Source organism: Natrix helvetica, assembly GCF_964273705.1.
Source record: "Natrix helvetica genome assembly, chromosome: 1".
NCBI lineage: Eukaryota > Metazoa > Chordata > Lepidosauria > Squamata > Natricidae > Natrix > Natrix helvetica.
Genome location: NC_138548.1, coordinates 97,937,181 through 97,965,141, shown reverse-complemented (window position 1 = coordinate 97,965,141; position 27,961 = coordinate 97,937,181). Strand labels below are relative to the sequence as shown.

Below are 27,961 nucleotides of genomic sequence, written 5' to 3'. Positions count from 1 at the left end.
CAGACTCCTTGTGACAAGATGGGTGGCAAACAAATTTAATAAATAAATACCCACATAGAAGTAAGTTGATATTTGATTCAGTAGCTAGACTATAGAATTGTATTTTCTATTAATAATACCCTCTATATTATGTTATATATTATGGAGTTCAATAGTTCAGATGAGAATTTTTCATGATTCCCTAGTGATTGGGAGATTGCCAACACAGGACAGACACATGCTTGTGCACGTTTGTGCATACCCCCCCCCCCCGAACATGTAGAAGCAACACACTGCTCAAGTTGTCTGGAGTGGGTTCACAGGCTTAACTTCAGAAAGCAGTTTCACACAAAAATAATTTCCATCAGAAGTGTAAGAATTGAGTATAAATCAAAACATGCATATTACACAGACACAGACACACAAACACACTTTTGACAGGGTTGAGGCAGTTGTCTCAAAAACAATTATTGGACATACAACAGTGGCAGTTTGCCAAATAGTTTTCTCTGTTGAGGAGGAAAGCTGTATTCACTATGTAACTCATCTTCCATTCTCTAAACTACTTTGCTTCTTATAGATGTATCAGTAGACACATTTATTACTAGGCTTAACCACGATTAATCTAAGATTCAACTGCTACACTTTGTGTATAAAAATTGGGAGAGCAAATGGGGAGCAGGACACAAAGCCATCATATACTTTCACTTAACAAGGTAATTAAAGTATTTTGAAGTGTTTTACAGTAAATGACCATTGGCTTACCTGAAGGGTCCTTTTCTGTACACCGCGGGAGAGTCCAAGCAATGGGTTAATTCAGTCTGCTTGCCCTTAGGACTGAGGAACTATTTTTCCTTAAGCCACACCTCCTCCTGGTGTGCTCAATCCCCCAGAATTCTTAGAAGGAGTCAGTTCGTGCGGACGGAGCGAAGCGTCCAAGATGATGTAATGTTGACACGAGGAATCCGAATCCCGGCCTTGAGAGCCAGGGTGGGTTGGACTCTCCCGCGGTGTACAGAAAAGGACCCTTCAGGTAAGCCAATGGTCATTTTCCTGTACACCGCTTGGAGAGTCCAAGCAATGGGACATACCAAAGTTATTGTCCATCTGGGTGGGCAGAAGAAGGCTCCCGGGATTCGGTCTCTGACACAACCGCCTGGAGCACACGCCTGCCGAAAGACGCCTCAGCCGAGGCGAAAATGTCCAGTTTATAGTGTCGCACAAATGGAGAAGGAGAGGACCACGTAGCGGCCCTGCAGATGTCCAGGATCGAGGCCTGGGTGGCCCAGGCCGCTGAAGTAGCAGCACTTCGTGTGGAGTGTGCAGTGATGCCGCGCGGGACGGCCTTGGATTGACTTTCTTAGGCAGTCGCAATGCAAGCGCGAAGCCACCTGCCAATTGTGGAGGAAGTGACCTTCTTCCCTAGGGAACCGGGCTGGAAGGAGAGGAAAAGAGCCTCTGACTTCCTGAATTCCGCAGTACGAGCGATGTAGACCTTCAGGGCCCTCCTGACATCAAGATTGTGCCAGGATCGCTCTCTGGGATGCGACGGATGAGGACAAAAATTCGGCAACACAATGTCTTGCGCTCTATGGAACCATGAGTTTACTTTGGGGGTAAAGGTCGGGTCCAGCCTCAAAATGACCCTGTCAGGGTGGATGACGCACAGGTCCTGGCGAACAGAGAGAGCCCCCAGCTCCGAAATCCGGCGAGCTGACGTGATGGCAATCAAGAAGGCCGTCTTCAGCGTCAGGAAACGAAGAGAAGTAGTGCGTAGAGGCTCGAATGGAGGGCCAGATAGGGCCCGCAGGACCACGGACAGCTGCCAAGTAGGGTAGCGATGAACGGTGGGAGGGCGAAGATTAGAGGCGCCCTTGAGGAAAAGACGCACCTTCGGGATTTTGCTGAGAGGCAAAAGGTGGTCGCCCGACCAGACAGTAGACAAAGCCGCCACTTGGCGTCGAAGGGTGTTCGGGGCCAGGCCCTTGTTGAGTCCCGCTTGAAGGAAGTCAAGCACTCTGGGAACAGGCGCGGTCGTCGGCTCGATGAGCAGCTCCTCACACCACTTGGCGAAGGCGGCCCAGGACGCATCATAAATCCTAGTGGTTGAAGGGCGTCTCGCCGCCTGAATGGTGCTCACTACCTCCTCCGACAGGCCTTGGCCTTTCAGTTGGTCCCCCTCAAGTGCCAGACGGCCAACTGGAGCCACTGGGGCTCTGGGTGAATCACGGCCCCCTGGCTGAGGGAGATCTGGTCCGGAGGAATGCGCCACGGAGGAGACACCGACAGGTGGACAAGGTCGGCGAACCACGACCTGCGGGGCCAATGCGGGGCCACGAGAAGGACCTCTGCTCCCTCTGCGATGACTTTGGAGATGAGTTGAGGAAGGAGAGGCAGGGGAGGGAAGGCATACAGTAGCTCGCGGGGCCACTTGCAACGCAGAGCGTCTGTCCCCTCCGCCCCCGGGGTGAAGAACCGGGAGTAGAAGCGGTCGAGCTGCTTGTTGTCCCTGGACGCAAACAGGTCTACGGCCGGAGTCCCGAATCTGTCGGACATCTGGTGGAACAGGCGAGGCTCCAGTTTCCACTCCGCAGGATCTATGGTCGTCCTGCTCAGCCAGTCGGCCTGTGTGTTGTCCACTCCGGAGATATGGTCGGAGCGAAGGGATTCCAGATGGCGCTCCGCCCAGCGTCCCAGGGACTCCGCCTCTCTCATCAGTGCTCTGGATCTGGTGCCGCCCTGGCGGTTGATGTGGGCCTTGGTGGCCACATTGTCCGTCATCAGAAGCACATGTTGACGATGGATGGACCGGCTGAAATGGCGCAGGGCCAGGCGAGCAGCTCTCAGTTCCAGCAGGTTGATGCTGTAGCTGGTTTCCACTTGGGACCACTTGCCCTGAACAACCAGGGACCCCATGTGGGCTCCCCAGCCGGAGAGGCTGGCGTCTGTGGTGATGATCAACCTCTCGGGCTCCTTGAATAGGTGGCCCTTGAGGATGGCCGGAGACACCCACCAGCGGAGAGACCTCTTCACGTCCGGGGGAACTCGAATCGGCCTGGTAGAGTTGCTCCTGGATGCCCTCTGGTGCGGCAGCAGCAGCCACTGAAGAGACCTGGAATGCAGGCGGGCCCACGGCACGATGGAAATGCAGGAGATCATTTTTCCCAGCAGCTGCGACAGAAGGACCACTGGAGCCTGCCTCAAGCTCAACACCTTGTGGGTCATGGACCTTAGACCGTTCAACCTGTCTCGGGAAAGGAAAACCCTGCACAAGTTGGTATCTATCACCGCCCCCAGGTGTACAAGTCTGTTGGTTGGAGTGAGATGGCTCTTCTCTATGTTTAGAGTGAAGCCGTGATTTCTGAGGGATCTCATAGTGGTTTGGAGATCCCGAAGGGCCTGCTGCCTGGACGACGACTGGATCAGGATGTCGTCCAGGTAGCACTGGAGCCTTATGGGCCTGCGTCTTAGCTGAGCCGCCACTACAGCCAGCACTTTGGTAAACGTCCGAGGAGCGGACGAGAGGCCGAATGGAAGAGCTTTGTACTGGAAGTGGCGACCCGCATAATAGAAGCGCAGGAACTTCCTGTGCTGAGGACGGATGGGGATGTGGAGGTATGCCTCTTTGATATCTATAGATGTGAGAAGATCTCCCTGTCGAATCCCCGCCAGAATGGACTGCAGAGACTGCATCTTGAACCTCCGGTAGGCGATATGCCTGTTGAGGTTCTTGAGGTCCAAGATGGCTCTCCACCCCCCCGAGTTCTTTGGCACCAGGAAGAGGATGGAGTAAAACCCCCTCCCCTCTTCGCCTTGGGGAACTGGTTCCACGGCCCTGATGTCTAGGAGATGACGGACTTCCTGGTCCATACGCTGCCTCTTTTGGGGGCAGGACGGGACAGGACACCGGATGAAGGTCCGAGGGGGAAGGGACAGGAATTCCAGGGAGAGGCCTTCCCTGACTGTCTGCAGAACCCAAGCATCCTCGGTGTTCTGGGCCCAATGGGAGGCGAACAGCTGGAGGCGACCCCCGATGGGCGCCAAGCCCTGGCAGTCACTTTGACTTACGGAACGGCCTGTTGGAGGCCCCACCGCGGTTATACTTGCGGAAGCCGAACTGCTGCCTGCCTCTGTCCCGAAAAGGCGCTCTGTCTTGGGACCTGTCGCCCTGCTGGCCGAAGGACCTATTAGAGGGAGAGAAGGAAGAGGCAGAGGTGGAAGGCTCGGAGGCACGAAAGGACTGCCTCCTAGAGTAGGGAGCGGCCTTACGTTCCTGTTTTTTATTTAGAGAAGGTAGGATCTTCCTCTTGTCCTTGGACTCAATGAGGAGAGGATCCAGGGACTCGCCAAACAATTTGGACCCCTTAAAGGGGGCGGAAGCCAGTTTCCATTTGTTTTTCTGGTCCGCTTGCCAATGTCGGAGCCAGATCAGTCGACGGGAAGTTATGTTAGAACCGAGGGCCCTGGAGGCAAATTTGGTGGCATTGAGGGACGCGTCAGCGGCATACTGGGAGGCCGCGATTATTTTTGACACGTCCTGGTGGAGACGTATGTCTCCCGCCGGGAGCTTATTTAGGAGCTCGCGCAGCCAGATCACAGAGGCCCTATTAAAAAAGGAAGCGGAAGAAGAGGCCCTGATGGCCCAGGCAGCCGCCAGATGGGTCTTGTGGCACGCCTTTTCCGCCTTCTTGTCCTCCGCCTTAAGGCCTTCCAGGAGGTCGGCCGGTAGCGAGGAGTTGGAAGTGAGCGCAGCGATGGGCGGGTCGACAGTGGGAAGGGCCAGAAGGTCCTCCAACACTGGCTCCATAGTATAAAGCTTCCTATCTACCCCACTGGGAGAGGATTGCGTGGCTGGCTGAGCCCACTGGCGCTGGATTAAGTCGAGGAACAGCCCCGGGACCGGAACCAGCTCTTGCTGGGGCGCTGGCACATCAAACATGACCGCATTGGGATTAGCCGGAGGGGCATCATCCGCCGGCGCGGTCGGCTTGGGCTTGATCCCCACCCTGGTGGCAGCCTTGACCTTGTGAAGGACCGATTTAAAAAGGCTGGGCTTGAAGAGACCCGCAAAGGCGGGCGCTTCGGGGGGAAGGTCCTCGTCGTCCGAGAGGCCTAGCACCTCCGGGTCAGGGTCCTCAATGGCAGAGGCCTCGCTGACCACCGAGGATTCCAGGGAAGGATGGCGAGCACGCTTGCTTGGGGGCGGAGCTGCCTGATCGGTTTTGGGACCCCTAGGGGCCGCTGCAGTAGGGCTTTTGAATTTCATGGCCTCCGTGATGCCCTTGGCAATGGCGCGGGCCATTAGCTCCTGCATGCGGGGCGATAACTCCTCAGAGTCAGAATCGGGATCCAAGCCCTCTTCTAGGGGGGGTGAAGCCTCACCCTGCATATCGTCTATGCTAGCATCCCCAGGGGGAGGAACCTGTTCACAGGCCCAAGAAGGGACCGGGGAAGCCGGCTCTGCAAAAGACCTATTAGGGGATAGGTCCTGGGATTCCACCTCCTCGGCGAGGACAGACTGGAGATCTTCCCGGGAGGGAGGGGCTCCTGAAAGGGACTGCACCCTGTCTGCCTGGCGTCTGGCCTTCTCGAATTGCTTGTCAAGGGCCCGCTGGCGCCTTTCAGCATCCTTGGCCTCAGCTACCGAAGGGGTTCTGGAACGCTGTTTCCCAGAGCTACCCCCACCACTCTTGCCCGCACCCCCACTCCCCGAAGAGGAGGAACCCTTGCTAGGGGCCTGCGAGAGGCTCGGCCTAGCGTCTTGGGAATCGGGAGGACTGGGCAGGTCCATAGTCAATGACCACACAAGATGGAGCAAGGCTATGATAAGGCAGAAGGATAGATATAGACTGGGTGCTGTAATGGGAAACAAAACGAAATGATTGTTAAAATTGCCATATATACAATTGATCGAATCAATACTATGAAATCATCCCATGTTTCACACCAGTCGGAGGCCCAGGGGTAGGATTGGGGCCTGCACCGAGGTGCAAGGCTCCGCAGGAGAAGCAGGGAGGAGAATGACTATAGAAAAAAACTTCAGGCCTGCGCTTACTTAAGGCCTCCTCCCTGAGCCGGTATGATGACCGTTGGAATGGCACAGGAACCAGCGCCGCTCGCAAAAATAGACAAATGGCGAAGGTGGCGATCCTAGCCCGAGAAACCCTTGCTAGGCCCTGCCACCTCCAGCGGCCTCCTGACAACGAGGCTGATGCAAAATGGCGGCCATGGCTGGGCGCGCTATTTTCGCGCCTAAAAATGGCCGCCGCAACAGCGTGGGGCTAAGGGAGAGCGAGGGGCGAACGCGCCTCGCAATGGCGACGATCGCCCACTCCTCCCTGCGGCAGAGGTCCTCTAGCAGGCCGGGGAGCGAAAAAACTTCGACGAAAATAACAAACGAGGGGCCTGGGGACTTAGGAACCTCGCCGCTGCAGCCGCGCCGTTTTAACGACAAGCGGCAGGCCTCCGAAGCCGTCCCAAGAGGATCGGCTGAGGGGCACCCCCCACCACCTTCCAGCTTACCTCCTGGCCTTCAAGTGCAGATTCTACTGAAGAAAGTCGCAGAATTGAAGAGAGAAACGTCTCACGAGGTTGGGGAATATTAGAGAAAAAATTTTAACGCAATTAGAGAGTCCAAGCCAAAAAAAGGATCAATTTAGCTCAGAGCTCTAACTAAATACGTCCAAACGGGCTGACTGAGGAAGAATTCTGGGGGATTGAGCACACCAGGAGGAGGTGTGGCTTAAGGAAAAATAGTTCCTCAGTCCTAAGGGCAAGCAGACTGAATTAACCCATTGCTTGGACTCTCCAAGCGGTGTACAGGAAAATCAGTAGATTCTGAGGACCAACAGAATGATAAAAATTGCCTACAAAAAGCCTGGGAAATCATTATTGGCTTTTAAAAATTAGTATGTACAACATTTAAAAAAAAGATTTTACTGTATGCATATTTCAACATCAGTATTTTTTAAAAAAACTATACCATTGGACAGGCACTTGAGCACAATTAAAAGATGATTTTTTTAAAAAAACAAACATGTTGACAGACTGACCAAATAAAATGGGAAAGAATTACCCTCAGGCAGACAGAAGCAATCACCATTGTAAGCAGATTTTGAGTGCCATCAAAGGATAGCAATTTACTAATTGTTTATTTGTTAATAAATGTTGGCTGCCAGGGACAAGGAGAATTGTGTGTTGATATTTTTGGTTCATGCATCAAATATTTTCACCAATTGATTTTTTTATTTAGAAGTTTCAAAAAGCACTGATGCTTTTTAGCATCTTATGTGTAAAAAAACAGTAAATTATTTAACATAAATTATTAAATTAAAAAAAATCCTATCCCTGCCCTAATTCAGCATGACATTTTGAGTATAAAATCTAGATTGGACTGAGGGTATCTCTGTTTTTCCCCTCCCTTCCCCCAACCAATTCATTTCAACTCTCGACAAATATGCATATTCAGAAAGAGTATATTTAAATGTATTGAACACCACACACTTTATAACTGGAAATATATACAAAAATTAGATTAGTAACATTAGGAACCTAATCTAAACCTAAAGACTATGTTATGAGACAGTGTGATATATTGTGATTGAGATAAAATATAAAGTCTGTCCAAATTTGATAATGTATTTTATTATTTTAATTTTACCAGTTATCTTTCCTAATGTGGCAATTGAAGAGGCCCTATTAATTCATATTTCAATTGTTAAATTGTGTAATATTTTCCAATGTTGGGCAATTATTTTAGCTGCTAAAATTAAGTAGCTGATAAGTTGATTATTTTTTAATATTGGGATTAGCACCATAAATGTGCAATAAGCCTTACCCTGAAGAACATTCAATTCTTTGTATAATAATGATGCTTTCTGCCCCCAAAACTTAATACCGAAAGTGTATAGCTTTATTGCCTCAAATGAAAAGAAATGCCCTTTTTTGGATAATCTAACATTTGGAAAAATAATTAAGACATATAGTATGTGCCAGTATAATTGGAGTCAAGTGTCAACAATGTATAATTTGTTGAACAATGGAGCTCAGATACATGCACCTGATTTCCATGCTTGCCAATTGTCTCTTGTATTGGTTTACCAAGATCAGCATCCCAAGCTTTCCTTTAAATCTAGAGGTAGATCTCCTGTTTCTAATTAATTGCCTATATATTTTTGAAATTTCCCCCCCTTTGGTTGTTCTAGATCAGGGGTGTGAAACTTGTGTCATCACAGTGGGGCCACATGACATATTGCAACTTTCCCCCCTTTACTAAACCAGACATGGGTGTGGCCAGTGCATGGAGCATACTGGCTGCAGACCACAAGTTTGGCAGCCGTGTTCTAGATAATTACCTACTACATTTGAAAACTAGCCGAAGGCCAAATTGCTGATGCTCTAATTTCCTGAAATTAAACATCTATTAGAGTTTTGACACCACCAAACAAAAAACAAAACAAAACCCAACTCCCCGCCCCAAACCAATCCATAGTAACTTGTCACTATTCATTGTTCCATCTGTTCATTTTTGAGTGGTTTCCTATTCCTGTAGAAATTATTTATTTTATAAAGCATGTATTCTCTCAAAGGTTTCATTGAACCAGGTAGTAATTTATTCTCTGTTCTATGTATATTATTAAAGGAATCAGAGGAGAAGAATACATTTCTTCTAAATGATTACTTTATGTACAGGTAGTCCTTTGACTTACAACCATTCATTTAGTGACTGTTTGATGTTACACCACCACTAAAAAAAGTGACTTACAACCATTTCTCACACTTAAGCTCATCACAGCATCACCAGCATTACATGATCAAAACATGGGCTCTTCTTATCAGGCATGCATTTATGACAATTGCAGTGCAGTTCATGTGATCACCATTTGTAACCTTCCCAGTCAGCTTCCAACAAGCAAAGTCAACAGGGAAAACAAATTTGCCTCATGACCACATGATTCATTTAACAACCATGGTGATTCACTTAACAATCATAGCAAGGTCATAAACCCAAGCGCAAGTCATTTAACAACCACCTTGCTTAGCAACAGAAATTGTTTCAATTGTGGTGATAACTCGAGGACTACCTGTGCCTAAATTCCACACAGGGTCTTTTGCATACACAGATACCACAAAGAATGGGACGCTGATCTTTAGTGAACTTATTGAAAGAGTCTAGAGAAGTATGACAATATGACACCATATTTTTTTAAAAACAAAACTTACCTTCTATAACTACGACTAGAATGCTAAATAACTGGTACAATCACTGAAAAGCATTTTTTGGATTTGTTGTTTGTTTATTGAATTCTTGGTCTTGGCCTGTGCCAAACCTACATTATAGGTGGTATTTTTAGGTATAGATAAAAGAGGGATTATTTTCTTCTAAAAAGTCTGCTGGAGTTTATAAATCAATAGATTGAGACAGGTATCCAATTTACTATCTTGTTGGCTGACTGGCAATAGGGCTGGTATAAAAAAAAACTAATGTATGAACCATTATACTACACTAGTATATAAAATACTGGCCAGTTATTTTTCATAATGAAAAGAAGAAACACCTTCATGGAAGTTTATTTGGAATGGAGAAGAGCACATTCACTATAGCAATGTGCTGGAATTATCATCAGGCAGGGAGGAAAAAACCTGCAGGAAATATGTCATAGGTTAATTGGTCAAAGATCACCTGGAATCCTGTTAAGTATGACTAATTTATCTGATTAATAAACCAATTTGTTTAAGGCATTTATATGCTGCTCTTAAAATAGAATAGCTTATAGAGTGACTTATCAATGACTGAAAAAAAAAGACAAATTTTGTTTTTCTTTCAGTGATCTGTCTTCCAGTTTCCAATCCAAAAAGGCAAGAAATCAAAGAGCAAAGAACAGAAGAAGAAAAAGAATCCAAGAAATACAAATTTCTTAATGTTACAATGCCCTTCAAGGATAATAATGTTACTGTAATTCCTATCTCTCTTCTGAAAACTGTTCAACTGGCAATTGAAAACTGGATGGAGGACAATGCTCTAATGGCCTGCCCCCAAGCTTCTTGGAAGCAAGGGAGAATGAATGGAACAATATAATATGTTAAAAATTTCAAGATCCTCTCCTACGTTGCCATATGTCCTGTTCATGATTTCACCTCATCTTAGCTAACTGAATAGTTACCTGTTTTGCCAGTGTTTTTTTAATGGTATCAGCCTATCTATATGGATTCTGCTGAATCTTATGATTAGCTTAGTTCATGGATCTATAATACAGGATTCTATCCTCAAATAATAGTACATTAAAAAATAAATATCTAACAAAACTCCAGGAAAATCAGTATCTAGTATTCATTGTTAGCCCATGAAGAATGGGTATATACCTGTGGGAGGAGATAATTTTAAAAATCCCATTAACAGGCTTCTCCTAAGAGTTCCTAAATACAAAATAGCTGCCAACAGTCGAGTCTCCTGATACTAGTCTATTTAGCGGGGAATTCTTAATCTTTCTAAAAAGGATCCTCCCTTCCCAAAGCCAGTAGCACAGTATTTAACAAACCTTGTACCAATCCTAATACAAAAGGGGGCTAAGCAATTATGCTGTCGCACAAATGGTGAAGGTTTTGTTAAAAAAAATCCCTTTTAAAAAATAAATATATTCCAATATTTAGGTACTAAAAATATATTTATTGGGGGAAGAAATTTCAATAAATGGATGGATAGATGAATGGATGGAAGGAAGGAATAATCACACTCACATTATCCCAAATAAAAACTAATCAACTTCAGTGAACTATTTTTTTAATTATCTGCTTTCATAAAAATTTGACTTCAGCACATGTCCAGTGTTTACTTATAGAGAGGAGGACTAGGCCTTTGTTTTGGATATTGTTATATCCCTTGTTACTTCTTCATAGAACTATTTCCAGTTTGTAGAAAATGGAGGGTAAAAATGACGCAGGCCTCTTTTGCTGATGTTTTACTTAGTTAAACCTTAGTCAAGGATCCCTCTTTAATGTCCTGGGTTTAACTAGCCAATGAGAAAATTACTTTTTCTAGCCCATTTTCCAAACAAGCTCTGGTTGAAGGATAAAGGTCCTACTAATTTTCACCAGCTGGGCTACTGTATAAAAAAAGGATTATATAGAAAAAGCTTTAAAAAAAATCCCCCACAAAAACAACAGACAAATCCCATCTATCTAGGCTGCTCAGCATGGGATCAATCTTCCAGATGCTAAGGGGACACTGCCATGCCGTGCCAAAAAACTAAGGGGTTGTCAGCAGAGGCACTACTATAACTACAGACTTCATTTGGCAAATTGCTTTGAAGCATGAGACATGTATTTCATTATTGACTGCCAAAAAAACCAGGTTTGTAAAATGAAATATACATCTAAGTATTTATTCTAGTACCAAAAATAGATTATATGACCTGCAGCAAAGGAAACTGCCCATATGATTCCTTAACAGCTCATTCACTCCAGTTTCCCCATCCCTCAAATATCCTTCCTTCCCAAAATATCCATTTTCTTAAAACAGCTTGGAGGCTGGGGGGAGGGGTACACAAACACAAGCAAATATTTTGGTGCAGGTCTGGAGAGTCCTTCTGAATAGGTGGAAACCATTCCTTCTTAGGAATGTCTATGGTGGCCAAATTTTCCTTCTCAAAAAATAGGGACCAAATGTTTGAAATAATGTTTTTCAAATTTTATAGGGAATTTTTTTTATGATACTGAATTCAAATCCTTGATTTCATTCATATTCTGCTTCTTTTCCTAGAAAGGTTGATGACAAATTGATTTAGTCTGATTATATTTAACAATGGTAGGTTGGCTTGACAGCATCTGACAAAACAATTTAATGAAGTATACTATACAGAGCAAAAGAAAACTGAACTTGCTAGAAGATGGAATTAATGAGAATGAACATCATCTGAACCCAGTAGTTTTTATTGCTCAAGAAAGTTGGGTGAACTCATATTATACCTGTATAATTTTATATATAACATATGAAAGCACCAATCGCATAGCTCCAATGAGTAAGTATGCATGCATGTATGGTACATGTACAACATGAAGACCCTGACAACAATATATATAAGCAAAAACTTAAGCGATGCTTATATATTTATCCAAATAAAAAATTAAACATTAATTATTTTGTAATTCTTTTAGGTTGGAGTCTTTTAGTGTCATCACAATTCAGTCTGATTTATTTATTTAATTTCTGCAGCTGCTCATCTCAACAAGTCACCAAGTAGCATACATCTTAAAAATATACAACAACAACAACAAGTCTGTAACAGTACAGAAAAAATATATATGGTTGTCAAATTAATAAGTGTAACTCACAATAGTCATTTGCTACATTCTAAACATTCACACTTTTAGGCTTATTCAGAACAAATGTTTAGTTCTCCAATTATATAAGTCTATATTATTGCATAAGTAGATTTTTCTTTCTTTCTGTATTAGTTCCACTTTTTTTTTAACAACTGAGCTTTGTTGTTGGTCAGAAATTGCCCAGAGTTCCTATTATAAAAGCTTGTTTGGGATGGCCCAAGTTTTTCTCCTCTCATATAAAATTCATTTGGCACATACAATTCCATTTTAAAAGTGGGTGAACAGTGACAACTGAAGAACATTAAAATAGTCTTACTCATGCAAAGTGAAAGGATTTGAATGTAGAGTTCGTTATATTTCTTCCGTTCAATTGTGTCCAATTCTTAGAAACTGCCTGGATAAATCTCTGAAGTTTTCTTGGCAAGATTTTTTTCCAGTGTGGTTTGCTATTGCCTCCTTCTTAGGGCTAAGTGAGCCCAAGGTCACCCAGCTGGCTCTGAGCCTGAGGAGGAACTAGAATGCAGAGTCTCCTGGTTTCTAGCCAGATTCCTTAACTACGACACCAAACTAGAGGAATGGGAACAAGATTCACAGAATGATTGACATTCACTTTATAGGGAAAAAACAACGGAGAAGTTTGTTCTCTGCCTGCCTTTGAAAGAAAAAAAAAAAACCACTTCTTTCTTTGACCAGAGGAAGACAAGGGGAAGTAGCTCTGTCTCTTTTGGGAAAGAAGAATGCCGGGAGCAATCATTCTATGATATCTCATGAGCATCTTTCTCTATGAAAGGGACAGGAACAGATTATTTCCTTCCTTCTACTCCAAAAAATAAAATAAAATAAAAGATGCTTCTTCTTGGCAAAGGTGGAATTTCTCTTCTCCAACATCCTACTCTCTGTATTCACTTACATGTATACAGTATATTGCATGACTTCTTTTCATGAATCTTCAATATACACAAATGGTTGAAAAAATAAAAGCATTATTTTAGTCTAGGAATTTATATTTGATATTTTTCAACTTTGTACATTATTTTGAGTCTTTGTATACAGGGTAAAATGGATCTTAGACAGAAATAAACACAGGGAATCCTCAACTTACGACAACATTTCTGTTACTAAATGAAGAAGTGAAGGAGAGTGAAAAAATATACTATGGATATTAACAGTCCACAAAATATTTTTAAAAATGGAGAGGAAAAATTCATTTCTCCATAAAATGTAACTTCTTCCTTAAGTGATAAACAAAAAATCTGTCACTGACTAACTTAAAATTGAATAAGATTCATAAATATATAGCATTTATGTATCTTAAATCCAAGGCTGGTTGGCAAAGTGGGCAAAATTGCAAAGTATAGGCATAAATAATTAGATTATTGCAGGATCCAATTTAGGTTGGTCAAATGCTTTCATTAATAATTAGAACATTTCTTTATGCATAAGCATGGTCAAAATTTGAACAAAAGAATGTAAATAATGCCATAAACTCATACATGAAGGAATTGTAAAAGTTGTTCATCATGATTTCTGATGCAATGTCAACTGGAGAAAAGACAGATAAATTATATAGCTGATATGAGAAATCTTGAGTCTAAGTTACATTTTACTTTTCATGGAAAGGCTATGTTAGGGATACCACTGAATTCTTCACTTGGCCTCCTACTTCAGCTGATACAAACATGTAACACAGTGAGAAGATCAAGTTGCTTTAGCATCTATCTATACCTGGTCTGCCTTTTGTAAAATGTAGCACTACACTATATAGTTTGTACTATTTTAACTGCCCCTCTCCTATAAATGTATAAATATGTCTGCACAGGAATCTTTTGGAGTGGGTTATCTGCAACTGACTCCTTCAGGATGTTTCTCAACTTTTCAATCTCGCCTTGATGCCCTGCTACTCAAACCTCAGGGGCTGAACAAATAAATAGAAAAATACATACACCTAAAATTGTCAAAGGGAAAGGCATTATGTCACTATTTTTAATCATTTGTAATAATATTACAGTAACACTGGGTTTCTCTGAATAGAAATATATCACTGTTTCTGCAAATTTTTAACATATCAAAATGCAGAAAAAAGAGCAGTTATGTAATGATATCAGTGAAAAGCATGTAACCCAATCTTTAATTAGAAAATAATAATAAGCACAATATAATATCATTAGCTTTTCTTTTTTACTTTATATGTACTTTTTTACTTTATATGTACTTTCCATGTACTTTCCTGTCAGAAAGGTTTGTCAGAATAAATAGCATGGCATATACTTAACTGAAAAATTTTAAAAAATATTTTAAATGTTTGAGGAACTTATCTAATCAGTAAATTTTGGGAATATGTCTAGTCATGTAGCCATCTTTTATTCAATCATCAGAAAATCAAAGGCAAATTGGCATGACTCAACCCAACTTTAATACCGCATGATTATGTTGTATAAGCTTGTTTTGTGTGATGGCTGCTGTGGTTTTTACAGAGAGATTAACAACCGGACCTAAGCTGGCCTTCAAACCTTGCCCTGCTGATGCCTCAAGCTCTTTGAAGTCTGACCATCCTACCTGGCAAAACAACAGTGGGAACTAGGCTGGTGTCAGATCTAATCTAGCTGCTTTTTTCAGCATAGCTAACGATGGGGTACACTAATTGGCCCAATTGCGGATTATACTTTTTGCTACAGATTCAAGACAATAATTTAGTCAAATGATGGTCTTTATCTCCTTCTAATTAAGATTCCAAAGTAGGAAGAAATAGGATTAGACAACGTAACTTCAAAACTATGAGCCTTTTTGAAAAGACAGGCACTTAATAGTTTCTCTAAGATTTTAAAACATGCAATGAAAGAGCAGGTAATGAAATGTTAGGTAAATGTTTCACTATACACAGTTATTGTGCTAAAGATAATTAATACCTTGTATAAATTATAACAAATAAATATTGATTTATTACTGTTTAATGTCCAAGCTCTATATGTTGCTCAGAATGTATACACTATAGATAAATATCAAAAGTACTTTTTGGTTAGATTTAGCTAGATTTTTAAAATGTAAATATTCATGTATTTAACATATAAAATATTAGTTAGAAAAGAAAAATCTGTTAATAACCAGTGCTAATGATCCAACAAAAAGGAATTGTGAAGGAATTCCCCTTGCAAAACTTGTAAGCTAAAGAAAATCAACAGATATGTGATAAAAAATAGATGAAATTGTTCTGATTTCAAATTATGCTTTATCAGTATTTCTCTAATGTTGTTTTGAAACACACATACACACACACACGGATGTAACAAAATGATTATAAATATATTGGACATTCTTTTTGAAAACTGTCAATCCTACATTCAAGATTTGTTTGAAGAATGTTTTATGTAACTTTCTATATTCTTTCAATGTGTTAGGCACCTATTTAACAAGTCTGCCTTGAGATACATAATTCATTCGGTTTCATAGTTATCTATTTTAAAAATGATTTTGATTTTTCCTGTTTTTATTATTAACTTTAATAATAATCTAATCGACTGTTTTGTCAGTGCATATTTTCCTTTGCTTAGTTTCTTCAGAATGGTATTATAATTTAAAAGCAAAAGCAGAAGATTAGCAGTGTAGGGCAAGATGGTAAATGCAAAAAACCTGATGAATTAGGAAGCAATATTCTCTTTTTAGACAGGAAGCAATTTGTAACGAACACAGTCTTTACAGGGTGGACTGAAATTATTGTTAAAAAATCATGTGTGCTTCTGTAGTACTTTTTCCTTAAAAGAAATCAAATTACTTTTCATCCCTTTTGGCTACTTTATTTTTTATTATTGTGAACTATTTCATTTGAAAATTATAACAACAGGAAATAGTATAGAGATTTTGCTAACAGAGTTAATGTTCTGATCTGTCTATATTGCAAGGGGATTTCCCCCCCAACTCAAAGTACAATAAATGGGAATTTATTACAGCAGGAACATATTGTCTGTTTTCTGTGTCAATGAAAATAATTCACCTTTTCTGAATTTTAAAATCTTGCATGAATACTAAACTCCTTTATTCAACTGATTGAAAAGAAGAATAGCTTTTCTTGATACAATGAAGTAATGTTAAAATGGATTGTACTAATACAGTGCTTTATGTCATTAGATGTATTCTTTTCTGAAAACTCACAATTACACAGAGGGATCACAAAGTCTTTAAAGAAAAACTTTTGCCTTCCAGTAGCTTCTGAAGCCAACATTTCTTCAAATTGAGAAACTTGAAATACTGATGCAGAGATATCCTGGTAGAAAATTTGGCTCCTTGATTAACTATTAACTGCTTTCAATAGGGCTAGATGATTAAGGACATTGATTACCATTATTAGGAGGAGGGCACTTTAATTTGTCACTTGATGGGCTCCTTTCAACAATTTATAGGTTATTGCAACACACAATTGTGAAGAGACAGTGAGAGAGATGTGGAGGAGGGGCATTGGAAGAGAATCCTTAGGTTACCTTATCAAGTGGCTAGCTAAAGAGGGCAGAGGGTCAAATAAGGGCCAAAGTGGTCACTTAAGGGTGAAATCCCAAACACCAAAGCAGTGCCAAGCCACATTGACCATCATTTGGTGATGAAGTTAAAAATATGCTAATATATTGGTGGTAATTCTTCCTTTTATGGGTTCAAGCAGTTAAGGCAAGTGGCCTGCTTAACAGCTTTTCACTTGAAAGAGATTAAACTAAATGATTTGTCAGGGCTGCTTAACTGTTTTATGCCTTTGTCTAAAACCTGCAGAGACTGTACTGGCGAGGATTCCTTCACTCCCAAAGCAACTTTTGTTTTCAGCTTCTGGATCTACTTGGTTAATAAATACATCAACCCTAATTGATGTCTGCCTAATAGTGGTCTGCTCTTTAGCAAGACTAAAATGAAATAATCTTTTGCATTATAACTTTCTGTGTAGACTGTCTGCATAGAAGGTCAGGGGGGGGGGAATGTTTAAATTTGGTAGAAAATTTACTTAAGAACATTAATGTAAATGATCCTATATTTAAAATGACATGGAAGAGTTAAAGGTGATTCCAGTAATGCAAAGGAAATTGTTTCTGAATAATGAGAAAGACATTTATCCCTCATGCCATGCTCAATTTTAGACAGTATTGCACATTAACATCCTAACTGGAGTAATAACATCTAGGCACTTTCCCACTTAACAACACAGCTAAGAGCAAATCATTAACATTTAATTAAATATGCTTCTGACATCTTTAGAAATATGTATGTCATACTTTGTTACTGCAGGTTGTGGCCTACTTTTTAAACATTCATGGTTAAACATTTAATACATTCCATCTTTCAAACAGTATTCCATAGTCTTACCTCAATAGCAAACAGCTTCCTTTTCAATTTAAAAGCCAGGTCCTTTGTGTTTGATACATCACAGATCAAGCTATTAAGCCGAGGAATCTGGTGTATGTGAACCAAACCTTATGGAAAAGAAAATATTAAGAAAATGATGCTATCCAAATGCCTAAATTAAAGTCTTATATCAAAAAAATCCAGTATATTTACACACACTCGTCCTCCCCCTTTTAAACTGGAGCTTACGACCAGAAGCAATGAAGCAAGCGATACGATTATACAAAAGTAATCAAGCAGAATAAAATAAACAGAAATCCTTGTGTGAGGAAAACTAATTGCACTTTGGTACAAAGGTACAGATGTAAAGAGGGATCTTAATACTTGTCAAAACTACAGCCGGTTTGTGTGTGATTTTCTCTTGTATTTACAGTAAGCAAATATGGCTATCACCTTGCATGCTGCCCACGGCACCACTGAGTGATCTTTATTTTATTAAATGCACCAGTAAGCAGCCAGCAAAGCAAAGCTCATAGGTTACTGATAACCACTGAAGCTGTAATGAAAAGTATTTTGTTTTGTACCATGATAACTATTTTTTAAAACTTGTTTGAAAACCAGAATATTAAAACGTGCTGTTGGATAAATTTTAACCACGTTATAAATACAATGCACATTATTTTCTGCAAGCAAGACATCCGTTGAGTATGTTGGAATTTTATAACAATACTAGGCACACTGCAAGCTCTGCATTCTGTCAGTTGAATCTCAAGCTGATTTCTTTTGACAAGGATGCTGGACGGACTCTAGGAAGCTTAATATGGACTTTCAATAACTGGTCTTTTTCCACAACAATATTTTATGAGAGACAACAGTAAAGTTTGTTATATCTTATTTTCAAAGAATAAATATTGCATTTTTGCAATTCAAATGGTGTTTTATCAAATCGTTCGAGATTAAAACAGACAATCTTTCCAACATGAAAAGTATTTAAAGATACATTAAGTTTCAATATTTTAGAGAGAAATTGATAAATATGCTTTAATATAAAAAGGCAGAACACTATTGAACGAATATTACATAGTTTCAAAATAATGTGGAAAAAGCAATAATCTGCATTTTTCTTAACTGTAAGAAAACTACATTTTTGCAAAACATAATGCAAAAATAATATATAGGTTTAAATATATGTGGCTTGATTTGGTATTTACTAAGTCTTAAGACAAAATAAAACCAAGAAAATAGTCCATTGTTTTCACTTGAATGACCATTATAACTAGACTGGGCCTATTGCTTGAAAGTAGGTCATAATTACTTCAGTAAAATTAACAGTCCCAATATGAATGTAGCCTTGTATATTTGAACATCACTAGCATTAAGCTAGGTCACTCACTGGTATTTTCTGGGTAACTGTGACTCTCATAACAAAATACATTTTAGCTTTAAAAAATGCTTACACTTTAGATTGGGAGATAATGGAGGCAAAGAAAACATTTGCAAAAGATACAATTGTCTTATTTATGCATTTTAAACTTTTCTTCAATACAATAATTATTATAATATAGCAAAGGTATGTGAGAAGCACGGATATGATTAACACAATAACATAACATATATTCTTCAGTGTCATACACTTCCAATATTCCTATTTACTAAAGATTATCTGTGTTCTCTGTTACTTCTCACCAATGAATCAATATCCATATTTTATTTTTCAAAAAATCAGGATTTTCTTGTTGAACTTGCTTACTTGTTATTAAATATACTGAACTTTACATGGACAAAATTGTATTACAATTTTTGTAATACAATTGACTAACAAATTGTATTTTAGAAATAAATATTAAAAAATATTTGTAAGTGAGGGCTATATATTCTTGAAGGACTTGCTCAGTGTGTATAGGGTAGGCACACTAGGACAGAAACTGGTTCTGAAACTCTTCAGAAGTCTTTCAATTTTGTTCAGTAAAATGCTGGAGGAATAAGCATCATGATACTGTTCAAAATTGTACAGTGTAAATGGATAAGCTATACATGCAAAACAAGTAAAAAATCAATAGTTAAATGTTTTCTCTTTATGAGAATACTGTAGAAATACAAATTTTTAATTGGGTGCAGAATTATTCAAATATTTAAAATAAACTTGTTAGAAAAATATATAGAAAAATAGAACTATTAAGAAAGAAGACAATTTTAGAGAAAACTATAAAAATATAAAGACATAGATTTTCTTATATATTTTACAGAATATTAAATATGAAGTACCGTAGATCTCTGCAAGTAAAAAATATCTTTTTAGTGGTTTATTTATTTTGTATCTTATTTAAGGGAGTGTATTTCAAAAGGTTATCTTCCTCTATATGACAAGTAGAGTCTATGCTGAAGTAAATTATGGACATCTATACATCCAAATGGATATTCTTATGTAATGTATAATTAATTACATATCTGCTTTCTTACAGTATTTACTGAGTATTCAGATTTGAATCTAAACCTTTTGATTAGACATTTCCATAAAATGAAATTAATTTCAATGCCTAAGCGTCAATTACAAGGACTAACTTTCAAAACAGATCTGAAAAACAGCAACTGTGGTATAATGATGCGATTTCCCTCAAAATTATTAGAAGCAATAAAAAATTATTAAAAACAGAATAATTTAAACAGGGAGAATGATATCAGCTGCCATCTACATGACAGTAACTGATTAGTTGGGGACATTCTGCTCCTCTGAACATAGGCAGTATATAAGCACTTAACATCTGTTGCCGAGTTCAGTTTCAAATCTGAAAGAGGTGTATCTAGCAAAATGTCAGCCCAGATTAGTTGGAAGTAATTTTTATCAATAAACTTGCACTGTCTTTTAAAAAAACCATCTAAAATTAGGTTCTATGTATGTTTACAAATATTTGTAAAATTAACTCTGTTTTTTTAAAAAAATAGACTTTCAATTATAAACCATTAAAACAATGGAGAAGCTAAATGTTTATAACAGAGATACATTTATAGTCATGTTCATACTTCTGATATTCTGATAAACGTAACTTAAAATCAATAATTTGAAATAATCAGAAATTAAACTCGCCTTTGTGCTATATCATTTATCTGCCTACCCAGTGAAATATATAACTCTTCTGCATTTCCTCTACTTATAACTTGGAAAATCAAAATATTGATTTAATAATTTTAGCTCACTGGTCAAATGATTGCCAAAGCTTCCTTGCATACAAATTTCTCAAAGGCTGTTTCTTGAGATGTACATCTGACTGAGTCATGCCTTGGTAATACAGCTTGACAACATGTAAGGAGTTGCCATGTTTCCTTAGAAAACTTAATGCATTGTAGTAAAAAATAGTGTAATGTTTAGTTTGCAAGATGAACTAAGATTAACTAAGAAGTGATTTTTTTAAAAAAAGAAATCCAATACTACTTTAGGAAATATTCCAATTGGAGAATAAATGCCCTTAAAACACTTTAAAAAGGCTTTTTGAGGGAGGTGGAATAGTGGTATTGCCAAGGATACAACTCACCATGATAATCCTTGTATAATGGATTGGTTTCTCTCTCAGACCCGATAAATGATTCAAGCCCAATTACTGTATCAGACAAGTGGGTAACACGTTCCATAATTGCTTTATTCTGTAAGACATGGGAACAAAATACACAACCTAGATGATTAAAAGGCAATTAAAATTCAAAAAACGTAGACCTTTGAACTTCTGGGGAAGAAATGGCAAACTGAATATGAATCTGCTAAAAATAGAGCCAATGATTGCTGCAATGAAGAGCCAGTAAGCAGACAGGTTCTTTGTAATTTCTCTCTGGACAAGGAGAGGACTTGAGATTGCCCACAAGTGCTCCAAACCAATCACTTTTGGAGATTGTTTGTTAACTGCATTTCAGCTATGAGGCATCTTTGGATTAACAAATTTTACAGCAATGGATGAACTGTCTTCACTCCTTAGCAAAATATGATTTTAGTTTGTTTTAATTTATTTATTTATTAATCTAATTTATACAGCAGCCTATTCCATGAAAGGATTTTAATGCTGTAATTGTAATTTTTAATAATATTATGAAAAAATGTAGATCTTTGTTTTTTCTGTGACAAACTGAAGCAAAATAGGCAATTAATACCTTTAGGTCATTGAAATTTGAGTGATAAACTATGTGGATAAGTTTGTTCTTCCCCATTCCAGTATAGAATATTCCCAAACAATAGTTTTTATAAAATTTTGAAGTTTATTTTAAGTACTTTTTGGACACACAGATTTGGACTGGATACTTGATATGGGAATTTACAATATGGAAAGCAAAATGCCTTATCTATTTATCTGATTTGATTTCAACATTGCCTAATTCCAAAGCAACATTGGGCAGCTCACAATATACAAAATGCAGTAAGATAATGCAAATGCGGTAAGGAAAATAAGAAACAGATTTTGATTCCCTTAGATCCAAATACACAAATATGTTCTGTAAATTGCGGATAGAATCTGTGATAATGTACAACCTGTGATAATACTAATTTCCCTGAACATACGACATGTCCTGATAATAAGGCCATGCGACATTTTTTTGGTGGGCAAAAATGTAAGCCCTCCCCCCAAAATAAGCCCCCTAGACACCCCCCCTGACCAGGCAGAGCGCCACTCACTGACCTAGCAGTATCCCGAAGGCGCCAAGCCGCAGGAACAGGATGGGGGAGAAAAGGCTCGCATTGCTTGGCGCCTTCGGGATACTGCTAGGTCGGTGAGTGGTGCTGTGCCCAGCTGGAGAGGGGGGTTGCCGGGCGGTTGCTCTCTTGCGAGCGGGCTCCCGAAGAGCTGAGCACAGCCTCAGGGTCGAACGGCTGTGTTGTGCTGTTGCAGCAGCCAGGCAGCTGCCTGGCAAACTCCCTTTCCAGCCAGGCACAGCACCATTTACTGACCTAGGGGTATCGCCAAGCCGCGTGAGCGGCTGTTCATCGCCCTCCGGCTCCCGTGGCTTGGCGCCTTCGGAATGTCCATAGGTCAGTGAATGGAGCTCTGCATGGCTGGAGAGGGGGGTTGGGCAAGCGCTCCCTGCTCGCGCGACTCCCAAGTTCACAATGCCCTTGCCTAACTCTCTCTGCAGAGCCAGGGCATCTCTGCTGCCGCTGCCGCCCACCACATGGCTTTTTCTGTGGCTTCCAAATCACGGTGGTAGGATGCTGAGTCTTCCGGAAGTTGCCACTCTGGAAATACGCTTTGTATGCTCTGCTGGCAGCCAGCCCACAACCATAGAGAGTACTCCCAGTGTCAGGGGAAAATATTTCACCCTGAACTAGATGAGGTCTTAGATCGCGGCTTTTCCAAACAGCATTTTCTTTAAGGTGCGAAAAATAAAATAAAATCCAGGAAACACATTCTAATGAGAAACAAAACTTTTAATACAAAAATAATAAAATAAAGAAATAAACAAATCTATCTAATTGTTACATTTTGGCAAGAGCAGTTTGTCTACCAGCTTCCTGGCAGACGGACAAAGATCAAAAGGAAAGAAGTCTCTGGAATGTGTGATGTAATAAACATGTTAAGCATGCGCAATAAATCATTGTCAGATAAGAACTTATGACCTGCACAGTAACTCTTTCAGTTCAGCTAGCAAACATTTAAGGCAGTGACACCCAGAGCAGCCGCTACCAGAGACTCGGCTATGGATCTCCGGAGTTTGGAAGCCAGAGGTTATGTTTGGAGCGCCGCGGCGGTGGCAGCGCCCTGGCGCTGCAGGGAGATCTGGGACAGGGCATGGTGAGGCTGGGAGGCACACGAGCTGGGGACGGAACAGGCACTCGCGCAACCTCCCTTTCCAGCGCCATGTATCCCGAATGCACCAAGAGTGCCATGTATCCCGAATGCACCAAGCCGCGGGAGCTGGGGGGAGGGCAGAGAACCATGCGGCTTAGCGCCTTTGGGATATCACTGGATCGGTGAGTGGCGCTCTGCCCGGCTGGAAAGGGGGGTTGCCGGGTGGCTGCTCATGAATGTGGTCACCTCATGGCTGCTATGTTGCGCTGCTGCGACAGCGCAACACAGCCGTTTGCCCCTGAGGCTGTGCCTGGTACTTCGGGCATCCGCTCGCAAGAGAGCAGCCACCCGGCAACTCCAAAACTATAACCCCCCCCGATAATAAGTCCCAATCAATATTTTGGGGGTGTAAAGAAAGTAAGGCCCTGTCTTATTTTCGGGGAAACACGGTAGGAAAAAAAATGTTTCTTCCAATTCTCTGCCTTCTTCAATAACTAGAAGAGAAGTATAGATACCTAGCATTTCATATAATAAAATAGATCATGGATCATGGAATGATATAATCTCGAAATAATAGAATATCAATCACAAAGCAGCTGACTTAGTCAAAAGATTTATTCATAATATAAGGAAATGAAAGAAGAAAATAATTTAAAATGACAAACTGTATTATAAAGAAAATTTGATAAAAATCTGGACTCTCTTAAAAACAAGAATAATTTGCCAATTTCACCCTTAAGTCTACCATCAAATGTCTTTTATTTTAGAGGCAACTACAAGCAGCCCCAGGTTAAGAATGTTTGACTTAGCGATAACATGTACTTACTTATTACTAAAAATGGTGGATGGCAATGAAGTCGCACAATGTTTTTATGAACTACTGAAACAGCATGTTTTTAATATACAGCCTGTTTTCAGTGGTTTATGAAAACATTACATAACTTCAGCAGCTTGTCAGCCTGAGGAAGTAGAACACCATCTGCAATTTTTAGTAACAGGTACATTTTCAATTACAAAAATGACACAATAATAGGACTCCTTTTAAAAAATGAGGAACTCAAGCTATGATTAAATGAGAAAAAGCCCAATCAAGTCCCTTATTGGTAGAATCTGCAAAATAGAGAATACCAAATTGTTACTTGAGATCAGATTAGCTAGTAAACCAACAATAAAAAATATATAAAAATCCTTATTGTCATAAAGTTGCTAAATAACAAGTTTCTATAGCTATGTAAAGCTTTCCAAAACTTGTCAGCAAAGTTCTAAACAAGTAAATGTTAATATTACTCATTAGTGTATTACATATTCACTCTCTTTTGTCTCTGTGCTGTTAATGCATTTAGTAGATACTTTCCTAGTTTTTATTCCCAGGATTGTGGAGAGACAGTCACCAGTCACTAGAGGTGTAAAATGTAGTCCCTCCCCTCCCTTTTAAAAAAATAACAGCACAGTTGGGGTGGATATTTCCTTTTGTATTATTTCCCCCCCTCTCAACTTAGATCCAACTGTAAGCTGTGGAGCCCCAGGAGCAAACTCACAAGGGTGCTGCAGGATTATTTAATAAAAGGAACCTTTAGTAAATTCACGGCAGTGTCTTGGGGCACTATGGCACACAGTTTGGGGACTGCTAGGTGCACTATGAGAAAGTTTGGGAACAACTTGATATTTACATTTTAAATCTTTTTCTTAATGTAACTGCTATTTAGTACGCTCACTGAAGTGAAGATGACTGTAATTCTGGGAAAATGTAAACTCTTTGATGTAGGTCAGATCAGGAAGAAGACAATGCAAGGACTCCTGGAACTTAGCTTTATTTTTGAAGGGTATAATAACAGAACCTTGAAAGCCTGTCATAGTTTACCTCACTCCTTTCTTATGCTATGCAAAATCATGGTGAGTTCAGTCTGAGTCGCTTCCTAATGCTTACTTCTGGTTGTTCAGGTTATGAGCTAAGAATAGGTGTTAGAAACCCACTACACCTAACTCTGTGGAAGTTATGATATAGTAACACTTAGGCCAGTGAGTCAATGTCGCCAGATTGCCAGGAACAAATCAGGTGCCAAATTTGGGATTGAAATGGCATTGGTAGCACTTTTGGATAATCTCTGGTATGGGCAGGATGGGGGTCGTGCATCCATGCTCGCCCTACTTCATTTCCCCGTGGCTTCTATACATCAACCATGGTATCTTTCTGGATCAGCTCAGAGGACTGTGGAGGTGACGAAGTGTTGTGCTGATTTGGCTCCTTTCTTTGAAGTCAATTCCAGTCAATTACAATTGATGTTATGCTCTTGGACTCTAGTATATATAGTGCTTTGGGATCCAGTGCTCTGTTCTCTCCTATTGAACATTTACATGAAGCACTGGGTGAGCTCATTAGTCGCTATAGGATGAGGTGTCATCAGTTTGTTGATGAAACTATCCATCTCTGCCCCTGGAGGTTGTGAGGGCCTGGCTGGGAAACATCAAGCTTCATCTGAACCCTGGCAAAATTGAGGATTTTGATTGGGGTCTGTTGGTTCTAGAACTATGGCTTGTTTGGTCCTCCTAGACTCACATTTCCTGCTTGAAGTGACAGATGGCAGTTGTGACTAGGCGGACTTTTGCACAGATTCATGTTATGTGCTAATTGTGTACGTTTCTGGATCAGGAAACCTTGACCTCCAGATTGGAGTACTGTTGTAATGTGCTCTATATGGGACTGCCACTGAAGCTTCAGTGGGTTCAGAATGCAGTGGCAAAGTCATTATGTATGTTCCCAGAAGAGCACATATTATACCTCTGCTACACAAACTGCCGTAGCTGCCAGTCTGCCTCAGTCTGTCAATTTAAGGTGCTGGTTTTAATCTTTAAAGTCTTCATGCATAGAACTGGGTTAGTTAAGGAACTGCCTCCCATTACATTAGTTCTGCCAGACAAGACATGTTGTGTGTACCATCTCTCAAAGATCATATTTTATGGGTTCCAGAAGGTGGGTATTCTCTGCCATGGCAACTGCCAAATGGAATATTCTCTCTCCTGAAGCCAGGTTAGCTCCATCCTTATTATTATTCCAGGAGTACCTCAAGGCCTGTTTACGTCCTCAGGTCTGGAGGGTCTCAGGACCCAGAAATATTCCTAGATGGCTCTATTGCGGTTAACCTTTTACTCTGTTTGATTTGTATATTTTAAATTCTATACTTTTTCATTAAAAAACTTCTATAGTTTTATAATGATTGGTTTTATATCTGTTATTTTTGTTTATTGTTGTACACCATACAGAGTCACTTCTTGTGAGATGGGTAGTCGTATAAATGTGATAAATAAACAAACTTCACTGACTCTAAACATTAAATTTGAACAGTATTTGAATATTTCCCCTCTATAAGATTTTTTTTTTCAGAGCTCAAATAAGATGTTAACTGTCTGGGATGCCTGTAAGGCATCCATCAGGGGGAATCTATTATTGCTTTCACCTCAGCAAAAGAGAGAGGGGGGGGGAGGGAGGGAGGGGGAGGGAGACACTCTATGATCTTAAACAGTTGGAAAAGTTAGTTAAGGATTAACCATAAATTCTATTCTATTCTATTCTACTCTATACTCCCATCCAGGTGCAGGCTGATTGTCCTTGGTTCCCAGAGAAAGGAATGTTGTTATGGCTAATTTTCCACCGACTCCTTGAAATCCCCCCTTCTGTTTTCCCAGGCAGCCCAGAAGTTCCAAAGGAAAAGATAGCTTCCAGGGCTGACAAGGAGGCAATATTTTGCTTTCTGCAGACCACATTTTAACATGAAAAACCCTTTTAGCTTTTGTTGAATTTTGGTTATAAAATTGCTCACCCCTTCTTTAAAATAACAGTTAGCATCATGGAATAAGGATGAACATAATTTAATTCTTCAAACAGAATGACTGAGAAGTCATAACTTATTATATCTTGGCTCTTAAAACCGCTATAAATATTGAATCTTTTCAAATGTAGCTTTTAGGAATTATTTTTTATTATTATTAAATTAAATTATGAAGTATCTACTGTGATATGAATCATTCACATGTATATAAAATAAAATGAAATATATATTAATATAATATATATAAGGCTGTGGAGATCTGGATGACAAAAAACAGGCTTAAACTGAAACAGACAATACTGAAGGGTTTCTGTTTAGTGCCTTACAGACCTGGGATTTTACCATTTTTGGTACTGGATGAGTTTGAACTGCCCAAAATGGTGCACAAGCTGGGGTTGTTTCTGGACTCATGATTCTTACTTGAGAAACAGGTGGCAGTTGTGGCTAGGAAAGTCTTTTTTAAAAAAAGTTAATTATTGTAATCTTGAAGAAAATTCAAAATCAAATTAATAGAATTTCAGTTTGTGAGATATCAAGAATGAAAGTGCATTTATATGGCTGCTCATCTTAATTTATTTCCTTTTTAATGTAGATATATATTTTATTCAATAATTTTACCTCAGTATGTGCACTGCTTCATCACTTATTTTATTCTATTTATCCATATTGTGTTTGTACATTTTATCTTGTGGTATTTTTTTTCTTCGTGCTGGTCAGTGACTAATAAATAAAAACTGTAATGTAACCCAT

At 40.0% G+C, this 27,961-nt stretch overlaps 1 protein-coding gene across 2 annotated transcripts in view; it reads right to left on the bottom strand.

The window, feature by feature from the left end:
• The window catches only part of ELP4 (elongator acetyltransferase complex subunit 4), a 149,049-nt gene that overhangs the window by 42,325 nt on the left and 78,763 nt on the right, over positions 1-27,961 (bottom strand). Inside the window, exons 8-10 of one of the 2 annotated variants that reach the window (XM_081934074.1) lie at positions 21,147-21,255; positions 17,638-17,744; positions 12,399-12,867 (exon numbers count right to left, since the gene is read on the bottom strand). In XM_081934074.1, coding sequence (XP_081790200.1) covers positions 12,838-12,867; positions 17,638-17,744; positions 21,147-21,255 — 246 coding nt within the window. In that variant the 3' untranslated portion in view covers positions 12,399-12,837. Of the gene's footprint in view, positions 1-12,398; positions 12,868-17,637; positions 17,745-21,146; positions 21,256-27,961 lie in introns of those variants that run through there. The other variant, XM_081934073.1, reaches the window with a different exon arrangement.